The 19,725-nt window shown below is 36.2% G+C and overlaps 3 protein-coding genes and 1 long non-coding RNA gene across 6 annotated transcripts in view; 3 read left to right on the forward strand and 1 right to left on the reverse strand.

The window, feature by feature from the left end:
* LOC134795738 (uncharacterized) overlaps nt 1–12,903 on the forward strand; it is a 319,587-nt gene extending 306,684 nt beyond the window's left edge. Inside the window, exon 2 of the long non-coding RNA XR_010144838.1 lies at nt 12,314–12,903. This is a non-coding gene — a long non-coding RNA (uncharacterized LOC134795738). The remainder of the gene's footprint in view (nt 1–12,313) is intronic.
* LOC134795663 (E3 ubiquitin-protein ligase RNF144A) overlaps nt 1–12,903 on the forward strand; it is a 164,646-nt gene extending 151,743 nt beyond the window's left edge. For both annotated transcript variants that reach the window (XM_063767578.1, XM_063767579.1), the window contains 3 exons: nt 7,371–7,460; nt 7,805–7,899; nt 8,407–12,903. In XM_063767578.1, coding sequence (XP_063623648.1) covers nt 7,371–7,460; nt 7,805–7,899; nt 8,407–8,518 — 297 coding nt within the window. In that variant the 3' untranslated portion in view covers nt 8,519–12,903. The remainder of the gene's footprint in view (nt 1–7,370; nt 7,461–7,804; nt 7,900–8,406) is intronic.
* Nucleotides 12,904–13,542: 639 nt separating this feature from the next.
* Nucleotides 13,543–15,711, reverse strand: LOC134795841 (transmembrane protein 223). The gene is made up of 2 exons (XM_063767775.1): nt 15,255–15,711; nt 13,543–14,827 (listed from the first exon to the last, which is right to left on the reverse strand). The coding sequence occupies exons 1-2, from the start codon at nt 15,631–15,633 to the stop codon at nt 14,535–14,537; spliced, it is 672 nt and encodes a 223-aa protein (XP_063623845.1). The 5' UTR covers nt 15,634–15,711; the 3' UTR covers nt 13,543–14,534.
* A 1,433-nt stretch (nt 15,712–17,144) lies between these two features.
* Nucleotides 17,145–19,725, forward strand: part of LOC134795647 (DNA topoisomerase 2) — a 33,952-nt gene continuing 31,371 nt past the window's right edge. For both annotated transcript variants that reach the window (XM_063767552.1, XM_063767550.1), the window contains exons 1-2: nt 17,145–17,343; nt 18,127–18,367. In XM_063767552.1, the coding sequence (XP_063623622.1) occupies nt 17,329–17,343; nt 18,127–18,367 (256 nt within the window). In that variant the 5' untranslated portion in view covers nt 17,145–17,328. The remainder of the gene's footprint in view (nt 17,344–18,126; nt 18,368–19,725) is intronic.

A 19,725-nucleotide genomic window follows, 5' to 3' on the forward strand; every position in this document is an offset into this window, starting at 1 on the left:
ATACTTTGTATACTGGTACTGGTTCTAAATACCCTAATGCATATGTACATTACGGCTTTGTCCAATGGCTAGAACACCCTGTATATCTGTCTACATATTAAAATTATATTTCGCAAGTAGTAAATTAAAAATGAAATATATTATTTGCTAATCCGTCAAGTGGTCTAAAACTAGAGCATGGACGGAAACTACTGCAATGACCCTATACCCTGGCTGTTGACGAAAAGTTCCGCGCAGAATAGCTCGCGCATTGTATTTGCCCTCGTACAAGTCGTACATTATATTTAAATAAACGTTCCATTTTAGGATTATAGAATTTAATAAAATGTATTTTGTAGAAATGTATTTTGATGCTTGAAGTATTTGAAATACAAAATACAAAATACATGTGAGTGCAGTATTTGAAATACCAAATACAAAATACTTTTCCAGGTAGTATTTGAAATACAAATACAAAATACAAAAATGTATTTCAAATACGTATTTCAAATACATGTAATTGAAATACTGCCCAACCCTGCATGTATGTATGTACTAACATCAATTATAAAAGTAGATAAAGGTGTAATAAGTAAGTACGTGAGTTGTGCGTGAAGGACAACTCTTGTACATGTAGTTATAACTTATATTATAACGCATAGTGCGATACTTCGGTCATACAAGAATAGCATATATCCTAAATGCTAGAAGTTAGGTACATCTAAAGTAGGAATCATAATTATAGATAGACGCAACGCGCATAATAAAAGGCGGTGCTTTAAAAAATCAATACGTTTTAAAGTCGGTGCTTTTGACTTGTTTGTGAACTAACGACGTCTGTACGAGTAACATTACCGACTTTAGATGTTGACTGGTTAGGTTTAGGGTCTAGTTTAAAAAAATTATAATCAAACTTGAAAAGAATGTTGGCATTTTCTATGAGTGTTTTATACACGTAGAGACTATAAAAGAGTACATCCCTCTGATATATTCGAGTCGAGGGTTCACCCTGACATTTTTAGCTCTAAATATCAAATTTCAATGCAGACTTCAGAAGGTGTCTGTATAACTTTTATTACCAGTTAATTCAAAGTCACAATATATAAGCATCTAAGCAAGATTAAAGAAAGGTCAATTGGTATAAACAGCAACACTGCTAACTGTACTTTGGACCTTATTACAAATGGCATAAGGTCCACTGATGTACAGTTAACAGTGAATTTCTAATTATAATTTTAAGATTCTTGCTCTTTTGAAATTTACTTAGATCACAATTTAAACTTCATTTTAGTTTCATATTTAGTGAATTCTGTGTTTCCATCGAATATTAAATTTCTAAATTGCTAAGCTAGAGTTGGTTGTTGTAATTATAATATTCAATTATGTTTAATGCTTTTCGTTTTCCATTATAAATTGAGTGGTCGGACCAGTGAAGACGATGATGAAATTTCCATAGTTTGATTAATTTATTTTCAAATAGCTGCCTACATCTTTAATAAACCTATAAATCTCTTTTTCGTACAGTTTACCTACTCTACGGTTCGTTAAGTTTTTAATGGTTTTTTTTAAAGTAGTATTATTCTGTGGTAGTATGATTAATATCAGTCTATTGAAAACATACCTAGTGGGAATTTTGAATGCCAAATCAAGCCGGTACAAAGTACATATGTATCATCGTTCTCACTGTTAATTGACAGTACGTAAACCTTATTAGAAAAGGCATACGGTTCACCGATGTACAGTTAAGTGTTGCTGTTTGTATAAACCCAACGAGTAGTAAAAACCCCATGGATCTTGCGATACTTGTAGTTTATCGTTTTCCTTGTGGCTCTTATAGTTCCTTAAGTTCCTTTCTTAGGGTTCTGTACCCAAAGGGTAAAAACGGGACCCTATTACTAAGACTCCACACTGTCCGTCTGTCTCGTCACCGGGCCGTATCATGGACCGTGATAGCTAATAGGCTGTTGAAATTTTCACAGATGATGTATTTCTGTTGCCGCTATAACAACAAATACCAAAAAGTACGGAACCCTCGGTGATCGAGTCCGACTCAGACTTGTCCGGTTTTATGTAAGTTAAATACGAAAATATCACTCATATGGATCTTGACATGCGGCTAATACTACGTCTGTACAAAAATATCCTCTACTAAATAGATGCCATTTCACTTTACTTCTAGTCTAAATATTATTCGTAGGTACGCTCAACATCAAAAGTAAAAATATAAAGATTGTAACTGAGTAAGTGATTGTACCTTTAACTTAATTTGTAAATATACAGATTTTTTTTAAGTAGCGCATAAATCAATGCGTCTACTTATCAGCAACCCTCGAACTGTTCCAAATAGTGATATATCACTACCAGTTTGCGTTCAAAAGTACCTATCTTATCATCTTGACTCTCTATATGTAGTTAAATCTGTATGATCGATAAAATATTGCTTAAACTGCTTTTGTTCGTAACAAATCGACCTGTTTTATTTGTCATTTTAGTTTAGTTTGCGCAGCTGCCGCATGGCGCTACATGTAATGTCAGGCGTAATGTACGGCCAAGATGAGTTTGACCTGATAATGTAACAGCTGTATTGTACGTAGTAAAACTATACATAGTAATTTATTGTAATGTATTCTAGACTAATTGCTATCTTTGTCTTTTGTATTCTTATTACTATCTTTGTATTTTGTATGTATTAATTTTGTTATTCATGTTACCTGTCGTGATTGTTTCACCGGATGGTCTTATCGGAAGATCAGCGCTGGAAGTCGCCAGCAACATGCTGAGGTGAGACCATTTCGTGGCACTTTCTCTTTTTTATGTTTCTCTGTTTAGTATAAGTTTTTATTTTGTGTTTGTGCTTACGAATAAAATTATTTCTATTCTATTCTATTCTATCTTCCTCGCGTTGTCACGGCATTTTGCCACAACTCATGGGAGCATTGGGAGCCTGGGGTCCGCTTGGCAACTAATCCCAAGAATTGCCGTAGGCACTAGTTTTTACGAAAGCGACTGCCATCTGACCTTCCAACCCAAAGGACAAACTAGGCCTTATTGGGATTAGTTCCAAAACGCGTTGGACGTTCAAAAGTATCTGCAAGAATCTAATTGCTCTAATATATCTCTTTAGACGTATCTCTTTTTATGAAGCCATTAGACTTCAATAGAGAATGGTAGATACTTTTGGCGCATAGTCTGATAAGTTACTTTAGTACTGTACTGTCTGTACTACAAGCAAGGTTTAGGTAAGGTTATTCGGTCCGAAGTCAAGTGTCTGCGGCTTGACCTCGTTTGACCGCTGCTCTTTAACGGTATCACTCTTAATTACAACACAATGTCCAAAACAAAGCGCGTGCCACCAAGAGAAAGTGCTTTGAAAAATACTTGGAGTTAACCTTTGTGCGTTTTCTAAAAATACTCTAACGCGTGTTATAAACATTATTTCCTGTAGGTATAACCTTACATAAGCCTTAAACTGAATATATGTCATATATGTACACCAAAGACTACTGAAATCTGATAAACTCCCTCGATTCCTCTAGGAGCCCATCGTCAGATCCTGATTTGACGACAATAGGACAACTAGACTTAATTAAAAAATGATGATGATGTTGATGATAAATAAGTTTGTATTCTTCATTTTTTCTACAGTTTATGGTTTGTTAGGGTTTTGCCACGTTAAGACTTACGTATGTAGTTTTAATAATTAATTTTTTTAGTCACTTAATTAGATTTATATACTAGAGGTAGGTAAAGATATTAAAATGCTATTGGAAAATAAAGTCAGTAGCAGATAAAATATGAAAAAGCACTTGTTATACTCTAATAGTCTGTTAAATATGTACTTAGGGGTCATCCATTAATTACGTCACACGAATTTCTAGGTTTTTTACCCCTCCCCCCCCCCCTCCTTGTCACACTTGGTCACATTTGGCAAACCCCTCCCCCTTGGTGTGACGTCACATTTCTTCAACGAAATCGGCAATTATTCATTTAATATTACATCAAAATATTTTTGACATAAGAAATATTAGTAATTTTATAACCCAAAAGTCCCAAAACTGATTCAGAAATAAAATTAAACGAATAAAAACGATTATCGTTTCAAAAACTTGTTATTTAAATGTATATTAGCGTATAAAATAATTTAAATACATTTTCGGTTACTGATGAAGTTAAAGTGACGTCACAAAGTTTGTGACTCCTCCTCCCCCTTGTCACAACATGTCACATTTTCTTGACCCCCTCTCTCCCCCTAAACGTGTGATGTAATTAATGGATGACCCCTTAAACGAGAATATCATCAACATGTCGTCTACGCACGACATAATTATTACACCATAACAGTTTAGTATTTGTATTATAATGATGATGATGTGTGAAATGTCGCAGGCTGAAGCAGTCTTGATGTTTGTTTAATGGTGTATTTATGTCTAAATGTGTTTTTACGTGCAATATAAAGTTAGAGAGGGTAGGAGAAACATTGATGCAAGACAAACCCTTGCAACACAGCCATTCCACGAAGCCGTCTAGACAGGACAATCGTGCGGGGTGTGAGGAGTGGGTCGCGCGCACCCGAGCTGCATACATCGCGATTGTTAGTATAGTAGCTCAGTACTACTTACAGGGCTACCGTGTTTTATTCCCGTTCAGTAAAATAACTTGATGTTCCATCGATGTAAGAAGTTGTAGTGCTCGTATCTGGGTAGCATTGGTAGCAATGAATAAAGATGATCACCAGTGCGCACGCACCTAGGTTTTACAAGGTCTATCGTCGCCTTAATATTCATCATTCACCAATAGGCTTCGTCGTAGTCTAAATTTACCATTAATTATATTAAAAAATGACACATTAGCGAATATCCGTGTTTAGATTCCTAAAATACCAGATTGCTCAAAATAGTCTCGGTTAAACCTGTAGGCCAATTCTGTATTGAGTATTTGGTTTGGTTTTCATCTTATTTTGATACCACCTTGACCGCCAGCACCAATCAATGTTAGCGACGCTGATTGGTGCTCACGAAAGGCAAACAGGGGGCCTCGTCAAGATGCCAATCGTTTGCGCCGTAGCGAACGAAACGCTGATGTCTCTCTGTCGCACTAAGGAAAAATGATAGAGAGACATTACTGTTTGGTTCGCGTCGGCGCAAATGCATGGCTTCTTGGCTAGGCCCTCTGGAGTCGTCTGATAAGGCATTTAGCTCGCATCGGTGCGCGTCAGATGTCTGATGCCCTTGCCCTGCCTCGAGGTATTATCAAAATTGAATTGAATTGAAAAATTTCGGATTCTGATCTATATTTTGGTAATACATACTAGACTTAATAAAAAAATCGGGCAAGTGCGAGTCGGACTCGCGCACGAAGGGTTCCGTACCATAATGCAAAAAACGGCAAAAAAAAAACGGCCACTCATCCAAGTACTGACCGCGCCCGACTTTGCTTAACTTCGGTCAAAAATAACGCTTGTTGTATGGGAGCCCCACTTAAATCTTTATTTTATTCTGTTTTTAGTATTTGTTGTTATAGCGGCAACAGAAAAACATTATCTGTGAAAATTTCAACTGTCTAGCTATCACGGTTCGTGAGATACAGCCTGGTAACAGACGGACGGACGGACGGACGAACGGACGGACAGCGGAGTCTTAGTAATAGGGTCCCATTTTACCCTTTGGGTACGGACCCCTAAAAACAAATGTTAATAATGTACATTATGCCGTAAAACGGGGTGAAAAGACACGATTTTCAACTTCAAGGACGATTTTCGCTAATAATCCAAATGAGAAAAGTAAAAATTTTGATAAATTTTTTTGAGTCATGGTTAGTTCTTCAATTTAGCATTTGTGAAATAAAATTTTACTTGCCCAATTCACAGAAAATCAAAGAAAACGATCTGTTCTCTCCATATCCTTAAAACGGGGTCGATAGACACAAGAAAGGGGTGAATAGAAATATTAAGTTTTAGTTGTCATTTGCATCGAATTTGGTCATTATTATGTTGATACTCTATTGGCAAATGGTATATATATCTGCTAAACAGCTATTTGACACAAAATAAGTTTTTCGTGTCTTTTAACCCCCAAGGCATGTCTTTACACCCCTTTGTTGTATCTAATCACCCCCTATGGCGTAACTACTCACCCCATATGCGTGTCCACAGACCCCTTTATCGCGTAAAATTGCCTGTTATTAGTTTTTTGCAAAAAAAATGCTTTATTATAGAGAAAATTTGTGATATTATTTATTATTTAGATACTACAGATACTATATTACCAGGTAACTTTTACTGAGTTAATGTCAAAGCATTTACCGCTAGAACAAAGACAGGCATAATTTCTTACCTCGGCGAGACCTTACTTTAGTTAGAGTCAAAAAAATCTAATATTTAGGCAGTTTGATTAAGTTCTTTTGGTATCAATGTAGAGGATAAATAGTCTACTATATACGTATTCCAAAAAATCTAATTATAGAGATGTACGTTTTTAAATATAACAACTTGAAAGAAAAAGTTCAAAATTTCTCTATTCACCCCGCGATTTCTGTTGACCCCGTTTTACGGTATTAAAGATGCTGGCTATTCTCTAAATTTTACAAAACTTATTAATTGACGAATCCCAAAGCGCCACCATAATAACCAAAGGACATTAAAGGCTCTTTTCGAGTACTTTACCCACAGGCTCAATGAGATTAAACCTAAAACCATATCAAATGGTTAAAAGAGAACCGGCCGGTGACTCGACGGCGACCGCTGCATTGATTGTATTAACATTAACATATTGATCGCCGTTTATTTTTAAATCCGTGCTGCAAAACAAGACACAACCTGTTCTGAGTGCGCAGAATTTAGATCGCTGTATTGATGTCATGCTGATGAATGTTATTAGTCTAAATATTAACGACACACCCGCTGCTGTTAGATTTGAGATAGTGTAGGCTTCGAATACGTATTATTTTGTTTGGCGTGACTTAAGGCCAAAACACATAAGATGCACATTTGCAGAATTGTTATTATTTTAATAATGCTGCATGACCGGCTGTCTGCGTTCCATGATGTCTTCTGCATAATGTAATATCTTAGAGAGCTAAAAAAATAAGTGACTCAAAATGTACTTGAGTTAAGTTGTTTGTCAGCTAAAAAGTTGTCTTCATAAAGCCGGTGGACTATATAAATAAGACGAGAAGAATTGTTTGTATCCTTCTATCTTTTTTATCGAGTAGCCAGTTACCATAACCATTCAAAATCATTTAAAAAAATTATAAAAGGTTGATACAAAACAGCGTCTGCCTCTAATGAAAACCTGGTGGTCTGGAAGGCATGGCGTCTTCAGAATTATATTTAGTGTTATATTTTATTTCAGAAAACTATAATTTATTGATAAGAAATATATGTTTGATTTCAGGATGACTTCCTGCTCCGCCACTACGACAAAGGGCCGTGTAAGAACAAGCTGGGACACTCGCGTGCCTCCGTGCTGTGGCACAGAGCACAGGTAAAAATATCCTAATTTCCTCTACTCGCCTTTGAAGTCTTCTTGAGATGCATATCCACCTAGTGAAGTCAAGTCAATCTATAGATGTGCAAGTTAACGAAACATTTTAAAAAATTGTTAAAGTACTTGAACATTCTGGAAGTTTTCACTAGATATTAAAATGGATCTTGGATGGACTGAGAGAAAGCGACTACTGTCAACTCTGCTGTCGCCTTGTGTTGCATGTTATTGTGACGCCTGATATTATAGAAATATATGCAAGAATTCGTTAGAAGCATATTCTGGATAAACGGAAGTCAAGTTGGAGATTTATCTGGTATTAATAGGTGGCTGTATATTTCCAGGTGGTGGGCATATTCGCCGGGTTCGGGCTGCTCCTGCTGGTCGCTAGCCCGCTGCTGCTGCTGGCCGCGCCCTGCATCGTCTGCTGCAAGTGCAGGTGAGGACTTGACTTTAACAGAACATTCCAGAAGTTTCCACTTATAAAATTTTCTTCCTAGTTGCTTTGTTCATAAGTTCCATAACCCTGGGGAATATGCAAAATTAAATGCGGTCTGGTTCTGTGACAATTTAGGAGTTCGATAAAGGTTATTTTAAGCCTTCTTCTTTAATCGATCAGCAGCAGAACCGAGAATGGGAAATTTTCGAAACCCAATTGATTGAAAAAGCAACATTGTTCTCCACATCGGAGTTGACAATCTGCTATTTGTTTCATATACTTACCTAATTTACACTCATTAAACGCTAAAGACAAAAATAATTAGAAAAAGTATTCTTAGAACTTCATTGATGTACCACTACTCCTACTGGATGTAATATGTATCTACTTGAGCATACATGCAACACTAAATGGACCTTTCCCTCGACTAAGTTCTGTTCTTATTTGGTTATCCTCGCTTATCTCTTAATTTTGTTCAAGATTCTCACCAGCTTCATATCATTTCAGATTATGCAACCCCAGCACGAAAAACCTCGAAGAAGTCGACGAAATCGAGAGCATAAGTCCCGGACGCGAAGACGACGACGAAATAACACGCGCCAGGTACCTCTCCGACTGACGCAAGAAGCGCTCCAAGGAGGGCTCCGGGCGGTGGTAGGCCAGTGGCCGTGGGGACTTTGTGAGGTGAGCTGTCATTGGTCAAACGTAGAAGAGGGAAACAGTGATTGGTCAAACGTAGAAGAAGTGAAAAGTGATTGGCTAAACGTATCCTGGAAGTTGGAGAATAATTTTGACTCGCCTGTTAATCGCCGATGGATTTTTGTTGTGAGAAATTTTGGTCAACTTCGAGTGTGCAGGAAGAAAGAATAATTTATTGACTGCGGGCTTTTGTGTATATAGGTTTGAGCCAACACAAATAAGAATCTGGCCCAGCGGAGGTTATCGTCATAGGAAGAATGGCCATAAATCCTACATAAGGAACTTATAAACCTATCTGTAGGTGTACATGGCTGATACCTACCTAATTTTGACGGACAACCATTGAGTGTTGACAAATGTGATGGTGTAAAGGGGCTGAATGAGTCAAGATTTTATAAAAAGATGTTGATTATTTTTCACAACTCATAATCTTGTTCGAACATTCAGCCATTGACATTCGTGTAGAGGTTTTTGCCAAGCGAATACCGGCGTCGTAAACTGAACACTATGATTATTGTATAAATACTAGATTCTAGCCAAGGTTATGTATGTGACATTGACTTTTGATTGCAGCAGACTCAGAAAACGAAATTGGAGGCATAATAAAGCCGTACATATTAAAATCTATTTAAAGAAGAGCTTAAAAGGATAGTTGCTTCAAATTTCGTTTTTTAGTTTTGCTCAGGGATTAAGTATTTGTAAAGAGCTTTGTTCATATAATGTTGCATGTTTGTACATCGCTGGTTTTTGTGATTACTGACGATGGATTAAGAAATCGTGACCGTAAATAAAAACTGTCAGTTCAAGGTCGTTTTTTTTTCAATTGAAAGTTGTATAATTTGTATGACTTCTTGACTTGGCTTGCAACAACTAAAGCCATATTTTGATCTCTGATTGTTATTTGGACTTTTGGCAGATTATAATGAAATATACCAACATTTTGTGGCAGTAAAGATTTATAGGTTATATAAATGTACTGCCTATATGTACTTTAAAACGGCTTATAGCTCACATATTGATTTGAAGCTTGTTATATTTGTTTGGGGTTGGATTGGGGTAAAAGAGACTGATATCGACGGATGTGTACCTATTCGAGTGCCAATGTATTTCTTTCCGTTTTCCACTAATGCCAATTTATTTACGCTTTTCGCCAACTTTTGGTCCTTTCGACTGCGTCAATTATATTGACAGTAAACGTTTATGGAGACTTAACTTCTTATGTTGACAATGTAATTTATGTAGCGGTGAAGAAAATTTGATAAATGGCGATTGCACAATTCTAAATTTGCGCCAAAATTCTTTAAAAAATAAACAATTAAAAAATGGTACAGTTATTTTAGAAATTGTATAAAATGCACCTTTACTTTTTTGTTTTCTTTACTTTTGAATAGTCAGCAGCTGAAGTTGCTAAGCGGGCGAAGTGTTCAATATGAACTGAACATAAGGTAAGAGAACATAGTGTGTGTTGGTAATTTTGAACATCTCAACCCATTTAGCTACTTCTGATGAATGTACCTGTATAATTAATATAATGTCTTCGACAACGAATCTTTAAATGATTTGGAACTTTCTCGAACGATTTAAAATAAACATTATGGGCTTGTATCATGATTTTTCAACCAAATCTAAAGATGGCATGCTCGAATATAATGTAATTTAGGCGTGGATGTTAAAGTGGAACTTAAGAAATTAACCAGGTAATGATGGATATTAATATGTATATTTTTTATAAAATATAGTATGCAAAGCGTACTTGCGTATTGTTTGATTAATTAACACGTTTATGAAAAGATACTTAGGCTTGTTACTTCAAATCTAACTTCGATATTATATAAAATTGGGGGAACTTTTCTTATGAAATATCAGTCTTATAAATTACCTGACCTGCCTAGTTCAGTACACATCTCATATTATTAGACTGATATTTCATATAACAGAGGCCCCCGGTCGTAAAAGTGTTAAATACACTTTCATTGCTAAGTTGACTAAATTTTAGCTATTTTTTGGGTTCTTAGCAATGAAAGTGTCAGCTATTTTTCCCTAAAATAGGCTATTTCTTAAATCAAAATCGTCTAGGTTTCTAGATAAAACACAAAAATAGTTGAAAAGCACAAAAATAAAAACATTTTTGACAAATGATCTATTATCGACCATTTTATTAATAACTACTTACATGTATTTCTTTATCAAGGAATTCCTGCATCACAACACTTTCGTATTTCCTCAAATTCTTTTTAAGAAAATGAAAGAAAGTACCTACAGTGAAATATAAAAATAATTAGTGTTAATAAAGTGGACAGTCGTTCTTCTGAAGGTCTATGATTGTCGCGTTAGTGCGCGATAAAGCGTTCGTCTCTTAGTGACAACCTTATTTACTTTATCTGGTAAGTACCTAATGCGATAATTATACGCCTGAACTTTCTCTTACATCTATAATGAAATTATAAGATTTCTTCTCAATTTAGATTCGTAGTAAAAGGTCCAAAGTATTAGTAAAAGATATAGTAACTGCAATGCAGTGTGAAACAGTGCATATGTCAGGAATATTTTTTTATCACCTGTGATCCATGAAAGGCAGTTAGTATATAAATAGTTGGACTTAGATATCCTTGTGGCATGAGTTTTTACGGCTGAAAAAAACATCAGTACAATACCTAACTGAAATACAAAGTCCTTTTATGCTAGATAATTGTTATATAAATATCTTCTTAAGTGAAGCAGTTTATTTTGGCAATTAAAGGTCACACGATAATGGCACCTATTTCATAAGTAACAAGTGCGATTATAATCTACTACAAAACCACAATAGCTATTATGATTGTTACATATGAAACAGGGCCAATATTGTGAAATACATTTTCCCCATAAAAGCATGCCATAAGGATACCCGGAGTCTACATATACGTAATACGCACTGCTTTCATGTCCTGCACACAGCGCCTTAACTCTTAACTTAGATACGTTATTTATTAATGTAAATAAGGTTTAATTAATGTACTTAAATAGTCGAGGATCGGTGACGTTTTGGAAATAATAGTTGCACGCAGACGCTGTGTAATGTAATAGTGTATATTGTATTGATGTTTTAGAATTACACAGTATAAATATTACAAGTATATTAATTGTAAATAAAAGTGGGAATGTCAGCTGGTGGCGGTACTTTTATACAAAAACTTTAAGATTGAGATAAAGTAAGAAAATGTATGCTTCACTGTAAATCTCAATAGCTTCCGTTTTTGACAAAGAAACCACCGAGAACCTTAAGTTAACCTCGATTTTTGTAAGTATAAAACGCTACTCGCTCTTATTTCCAACTCTAAACCTTTTGAATGAATCAGTCAAAATATATAAACTTCTATTTATACCTTTATGTATTTATTGATAATGCTTGTTAAAGTATTGATCTGATAGTGACATTTAAATTTGATCTTTATCGAATACAGCTTAGCGTTCAATTCTATGTGTTAGTTCTTACTCAGAGGATGCGTGCAACAACTGCTTTTAATCGAAACATATCAATATTATGCATTTTTGTGCTGTTACTTGGTCTGTTTTAACTAGTTACACAAATTCCCTATATTACCTACATTTAAACTGTGGTGAGTCATACTGATATTAAAATTAAATGTTGAACTCACGTATTAAAGTTACTATTGCGCATCTTCAGGGCGCGTAGCCAACGTGCCAATCGTTAACGCTCCGTATCGTATCGTAGTCATCTCTCTCTATCACTCTTCCCCACTAGAGTGACAGTGACAGTCGAGTTTCATTCGCTATGGAGCGTTAACGATTGCACGTTGGCTACGCACCCTGGTTTATTTCCGCTGGAAATTTGCTAGTGTTTTCATCTACGCGTCGCGGCCGTCGCGGCGCACACTCAAAAATAATTGACTTCAATATGTGACTAATCAATTATCAATTAATCATTTTATTCTCATTTTAAATAATGTTTTATTTAACCAAAAGCTAAAGTCATCGGTCCCTAAGTAGCTTGTCGTAGCAGGCTAGTTAAAGCATTTGTAGACTTAAACTGGACATGTCTGTAGGTGGCTAGGCTAAGTTATTGTACTGTACGTTAGGCTAAGTTGACTGTAAAATCACTTTCGTCTATGGTATTCACGTAAAGACTTTTTTTCATTAAGTTTAATATTTTATTGTGTTGATAAGACACGTTGTATATAGAAAGAAGTCTATTTTTTGTTATCGATCTATTTCTTCTTGTTTATTTTGTGTTGAGTTGAGACATACTTTCCGTTACTATAATTGTAAACGATTTAATAAAGATTTTTTTCTGACAAATCTCAAGATGGTATTTTTATTATTCCCGTTAAGGTGCAGTAGGTTCAGAAAACGGAGTTTTTAAAAAGTAGTAGCCTAGACTCTAGGGACTTCAGCACTAGATTAGCAATCTAGAGGATTTTCTCTAAGTCTAAAAGATTGCTAATTAATTTTTTGGCAACTATACTGTTATCTATAAAAGTGGTACGATTTTTAAAAACTCCGCTCTCTGAATCTACGGCACTTTAACACTGAAATATTCCTTAAATCCTTTTAGAGATAATATATAGAAAACATTACTGTTACTTATATGAGTTCTCTGAAAACTTTGCCAAGCGAACCCCAGGCTCTCACGTGCCGTGGCAAAAAGCCGGAAGACCGGAGCGGAGAAGCCATCAAGAGGAAGATGATGATGATTACTTCTTTGAGGACCGATATGCCATTATGTTATGCTAACACTACTTGCATGCAATAAAGGTGTTGGTAGTCAGAATCAGTACAAAACTACATTTGTAACTAAGTATTTATTTACAAGAGGAACAATTACATTTAAATCTACATTTTACTCAAACTAAATGCAGTCAAAAACAGGATAAATGTCATCACTGTTACAGCATTTTACTTTTTCTATGATAATTTTATAAATATAATAGTATTCAACCCCATTAAAAAAAATGTAATAAGATTATCTATCTCATATCAATTACAAAGTAGGTGCATTGGTATAACTTCGAAAGCGGTGTAATTTTGAAAATGCGTATGCGTTGCAGTAGCATAAGAATTGCCAGGCGTGGCTCACTTCGCGTCGCTACAAGTACATGCAGCCCACACCAATTTTGGTGTCTAGCAGTAGTAGTTGCCGCTCACCGCTATGTAACGGACGCCTGCACGCGCTTGCGCCACCTTGCGGTCATATCTGTCGTAATACTCGTAGACGCGTTTTGTTAGAGAGTGAACCTTCTGTACCTAGTACTATTATTTATTCTATGGTGTTGCTAAAGTATGAAGTGCTTCTAGTTTACTAGATATTTGACATTTTCAAAATTACCCCGCTTTCAAAGTAACCCAATGCAAGTTTTGTGTTTGATATAAATGCAGAATGTAAATAATCAATTTTACATTTTTCTCGACTCTACTTTGTGGGTCTTCATTTGTAGATAACAAGTTCTGTTCTGTGAAATCTACATGAGTGATTCATAAGGTGCCATTCATTTATTACGTAAGACGATTTAGGGGAGGAGGGGAGTCAAACATATCTTATTTTTTCTTACAAAGGCGAGGGAGGGGGTTTGCATAGTTCTTACGTAAGATCACAATTTCTATGTAATGCGTTTAAAATAATACTTCTACATTTTATGCTATCAAACACAGTGCAGAGTTAGCTTAAACGGGCTCCAGTACCTTTGTAGGTACAAATAAACATTCTAAAAATGTTTTTTTTTTTTAAATATACACTAAAACCAACCAAACGTGTAGGTACGAATTTTTTCCTTTGGATTCTAACGTAATATATGGTAATGTAGATTGTAAGGGGGAGGGGGTTAGCCTATTCTTAATTTTTCTTACATAGGGGGGGAGGGGGTAAACAACTGGCAAAAATACGTAATAAATGAATTGCGCCTAAGTCCATAAAAAAACTCACATAAATGGTACCAAAATTACCATTTCCTAGCCAATCCAGCGGTAGCGTCAAACAAAATGGGGTTCTTGAACTCTCCTTTCATATCCAGCATATAATGCATCCAGGTATTTTTCACCTTCAACGGTAGTTGAACCCTAGCATTCTTCCTAGCTTCCTTGCAACAGACGTTTTCTATGGGTACCTTCATGATGCGGTTGTTCCCGAATGGAGCATAGGTTACAAAGGATAGATGTTTGCCTCCCTTGTGGAGGACGAGGTAGCGGACTGATTTTAGGGTGTACATCCATACCATTGCTAGAGAGCCTGTGCCTGTAAAAGAACAGTAAGTATACAAGAGTGAATAAAATATCAAAAACACATTGTTACATGGAAATGAAATCCAGATTTTGATGGCAAGTAAAAACTGTGAATAAATATAAATAATCGGTAGGTAGGTTGACATTTCGGCGTAATTTAAAAAAAAATTGTAAAAGAACAAATCAAAATTATATTTTATTTTATTTATTATTATTTATTTAATTATCTAAATTGCAAAAAATTAATGCTTAAACTGCTGAACCAATTTAGATGTAAGCTGGTATGGGGATAGTTTGAGGCATGGGAAAGACATAGGATAGTTTTTGACATGCAGACGAAGCTAGCAGTATATAAAAAGAGAAAACACCTTTCAGTTGAAGTGAAATTAAATATACATTGCACTAACAACAAAAGTTGATATCAACTATACCAAACTCACCAACTAGCACAGCTACGCCACCAAGCGTATTCCTGTACTTATTATCACCAAGATTTATCCTTCTATACCACGGGGTGTCGTCTGTTATCGTCGACCGGTCAACAGGTGCATCCTTCAGCGATGTGAACGCGAACGCTCCTAAATACATCCAAAACATGTACTGCACTACTGCAAACACGTTCATGTACTTAAAATATTTAGGGTTCTCATATTTGTACAGAATAACGTCTTTTACAACGTTGGTATTAACTTCATGCACAGATTTTATTGCAACCGAGCTGAATGGTGCGTTTATTTTGATACAGTCTCGACATGGTAATAATGTTCGGTAAGTCCCACCTCTCTTCAGTATAATTGAGGCCAAGGAAATTAATGACATGTTGAATTTTAATGGTTATGATACTTTTTAGTATTTTTTGGTAATATTCATATTTCACTCATTCACTGGTACACATAACCTCAAAACTGTGAAGAAACAAAGCTGTCATCTGTCAGGTGTCAAACTGTCAAATTCTGTTATTTTTTTAATCGTCTGATGATCTTTTATACTCCGGCACAGCGACCTTGTCAGTAGAAATAGGAAACAATTTTAAAAAAAGTAGGCCCGAAGCGTTGACTTAGGCCAAGCATTACATGCTCAAACATATATCTTGGAGATTGACGCCCATTTATTTTCTGATCTAATCGGTTGATTTGTTAAGTTTATCCCGTCTGGACCGTCTGGACCAAGGGCCCAACGTTTTCTGTTCTCTTTCACGTCGCAGCAACTAGTATCATTTCTCTCTCCTCGCTCTTTTAAAAATGCCGTTTGTCAAAAAAGGACAACCATACTGTTGACAAGGTGGACTTCAAATCAAGTGTTGCCTTTCTTGATGCGCCCAGGCTGTGTATGTGTGCGTAACAGCGTATATGTGTGCTCTTTTAGGGATGTGAAAAGTCGATTTTAATCATGTTATATATCGATAAACGCTACACAGCGGAACAAAATAGCGATTAATTGAAGCTTCAATATCTTCGTTAAACATAAACATAATTGAAATGCTAATGGATAATGAATATATTATAATATAATATACGGTCGGCAGGAGCGGCTGCTGAGCACGCGGCGTCCCTTAAAAAAGCTAAATACTCGGCGCTAAGCGGGTACTTATTCGTCCCCCTCGCTGTCGAGACCTCAGGCTGCTGGTGCGCTGAGGGTATGTCCTTCCTCCGGGAGCTGGGTCGTCGCCTGCTAGAAAGAGGCCTTGACCCCCGCTCCGGGTTTTTCCTGATGCAAAGGCTGTCCATCGCAGTCCAACGCGGCAACGCAGCGAGCGTGATGGGCACCTTTGCGTCGGGGGCAGCCCGGGACGGGCTTCAGTAGGCAATTTTTTATACTTATTTAGTTTATATTTATATTTAAGTTTAGTTTTTAATTAGTTTTATGTTTAGTTTATGTATTATTTTAATTATGAAATAAAATTTTTATTACCCCATATAATAATATAATTCAATTATTGCGGAACACCTATTTTAGGACGTATTCATGTATTTTAATTAAATATCTGAACTTTCCTTTGGTTCCCTGCTGGGGCGTGACTATAAAATTGTGATCTGATAACCACAATAAAGAATAAAAGCGTTTTTGGTAATTTTAGGTATCGTTAAGCCTTTGAAGTAAAATTAAAATTGCAAGAAATGTCGATAGTTTATCGATATGACTTTATCGACATGGCTACAGCAACGTGGGCCTCATTGTTAATCGTACACTAAACAAAAGTGGCAACAGTGACAGCTCGCTGAGACACCGTCTCTATATATTATAAGTCTATGGTCTGGACTGGCCTCGAAATAGCCGGCGTCCTATGATCATAGACAAAAGGCGTCTAGCCGTTTTTTATAGAGCAATTTGTTTTTCTTGTCTATGGGCATTGTCAGCGCGTCGTCATTTTGTGGTTGTCGTGCTATTGCAAATTATTAGAATTAAAAATGTTAACTTTCAAAAGTGATTACTAGTTACTCACGTTTTGTCTTAATTTTAAGACAATCAACATATCGCGTAGATCGCACACGCTTTATAAGCACCACGCACAAAATGGCTGATATAAAGGTGAGTGCGAAATCTTGGCGGCATTTTGGTCAGTAACGGTCAAAATTCTATTTTGTTATGAATTTCCATATATTCATACTTTGACTTGATATTGTGTTAGTGCTATGGGTATTGTTGGGATATAATCTGAGTGTTCGAATTCGTATTATTTGCAACCGTTACATATGTACTTTCACGGTACTCCATAATTTATGATTAAATATTGCAACAGCTTGTTTTATTGATCAACTGGACGCTGCAATTATTTAGCTCATGGTAGCCGTTTACTCAGGTTAAACAAGGAATATGAATAAGGAGTAATGGGGTTGTAATTATTTTTAGGAGATGCTTATTTGGGTGTTGAGGGTAGATCATAATTTCCCTCCATTTGAAGTAACGGATCATATTGATTATTGACCTTAATAGGGGATACATTTCATGTAGGTCAACAACATAAAAAGTACTTAAATGATTACATTTAAATATTTTGTTTAATAAATGAATTGGTTGAAAAAACTAGTCTCTTAACTAGCAATTATTACTTTAAAAATTCTGGACTAATAAAATTCATATTTAAAAAAAAATGGAATAAAATGCAAAAACACAGTGTCCTTGTTAAACCATCCATCACTTACCATTATTAAACCATATTGTTACAAGATAAATTACAATTTTGATTCCAAAGAAAACGTAAGTATGTAATATGAAATTGAAGGCATTTTGTAGGGCCCTGGGTAACTAGAACTTGTAGGGATCAAATTATGAATTTATCCTTTGCTAATGATTACCAAAAACCCTTTCCAGTCTATGTTCAACAAGATGTCGGCAGCCACAAATGGCACCGGGGATGCCCCGGCGGCAGCACCCACTTCCAAAAACCAGAAAGGTTCCATCGAGAAGATTTACCAAAAGAAATCTCAGTTGGAGCATATCCTGCTCCGTCCGGACACATACATCGGGTCTGTTGAACGGGCCCATGAGACCATGTGGGTCTTCGATAAGGAGAAGGAGTGCATGGTTCAGCGGGAGCTGAATTTCGTTCCGGGTGAGTTCTGGATTTCCTTCTTAAGCTTCCTGAATGCCTATTATAGCCAGACCAAGCTAGTTAGCTCACATACACACAACATAATGAAACAAAATAGGCATTTGCAATGACGAAGCATGGCAATGTCATTATTAATGTCAAATCTTTATGCAAAATATGATGTTTATAATGACACTCCCTCACTTTGTTCTGTTTAAGCAGGGGTGTGAAACTTCTGACTTCGGCCAAACTCGGCTCCACTCGGCTCAGCATTGCTCCTAGCAATTATTAGGGTTGGCACCACTTGACTTCCTTTTGTGTGCACGACCACAGATAAGAAAATCACTTGAATTTTGACAACCCTAAATAGCCGAAAGGGATAGTGCCATATATTAGAAAGGGATAGCATGATTCGACCCTGAACCGCTGGCAAACTTCGGTTTTGTAGGCAGTTTCCTTTCTGTACTGCAGTACTATTATTTATTCTGTGGTTTAAGTTAGTGCAAAGTTAGCTTGGACAGAATAATAAGTCAAAACAGTCTTTCAGTTGTGTTTATTTCTGTTCTAATGTCTTGATTCATAATTATGTCTAGACTACAAAATAAAGCTAATCATTATGAAAGATTAGGGCTTGAAATTCAAATTAGTACTATCTGTGAGACCAGTAGCAGGGCTGTGTTTGTAATAAATCTATACATATTTTGTAGCTCCACCATAAATTAGCCTAATAAATTGCCTTACAAAGTCTCCTAAAAATCACTCGTCATTGAGTCTTGGGTTTGTGCACAAAGAAAGCTTGTTCTTAAACAAATTGAGATTGGTTTGTACTAATCTTAATGTCAGGTGAAATACATAAACAAAATAAAACCTGCCCAAGCCAATGTCTATGTCGGCGGCTGATCGTAAGATCAGGCAGATCGTGAAATACCTAGGCATGTCGTGAAACATGAAAATCTTTGTCTCGTTCCCTGGGTCGAAGAAGCCCCTCGCGGGGCTCCTAATTCAGGAAAGTTAGCCCTTCAGGCATTTGAAGAAACCTAACGAACCTAACCTACCTATCTATTGGTTAATGTTAAACAGTACTTTCCTAAGTAATTACGATCTGCCTTATCTTACGATCCGCCGCCGACATGAAATAGAATGAAATCAAACAAGGTAAATGAAACCCACCATTTAGTAGTCTGTCATTAACCTTTTGAACGCCACAGACTGCAATTGACATCAACGCAAAATCGTGACAACGACGCCAAAGACGGCATTTGACGTCGATCGTTTTTTGATCAAAATCTACTGAAAAACACCGCACTTTTTGTGGGCATTATTTATTCTCAAAACTAAATTTTACCCCCGTGGCGCCAGTGGCACGGCAAATGGATGCG

Source organism: Cydia splendana, chromosome 12, assembly GCF_910591565.1.
Source record: "Cydia splendana chromosome 12, ilCydSple1.2, whole genome shotgun sequence".
Lineage (NCBI taxonomy): Eukaryota > Metazoa > Arthropoda > Insecta > Lepidoptera > Tortricidae > Cydia > Cydia splendana.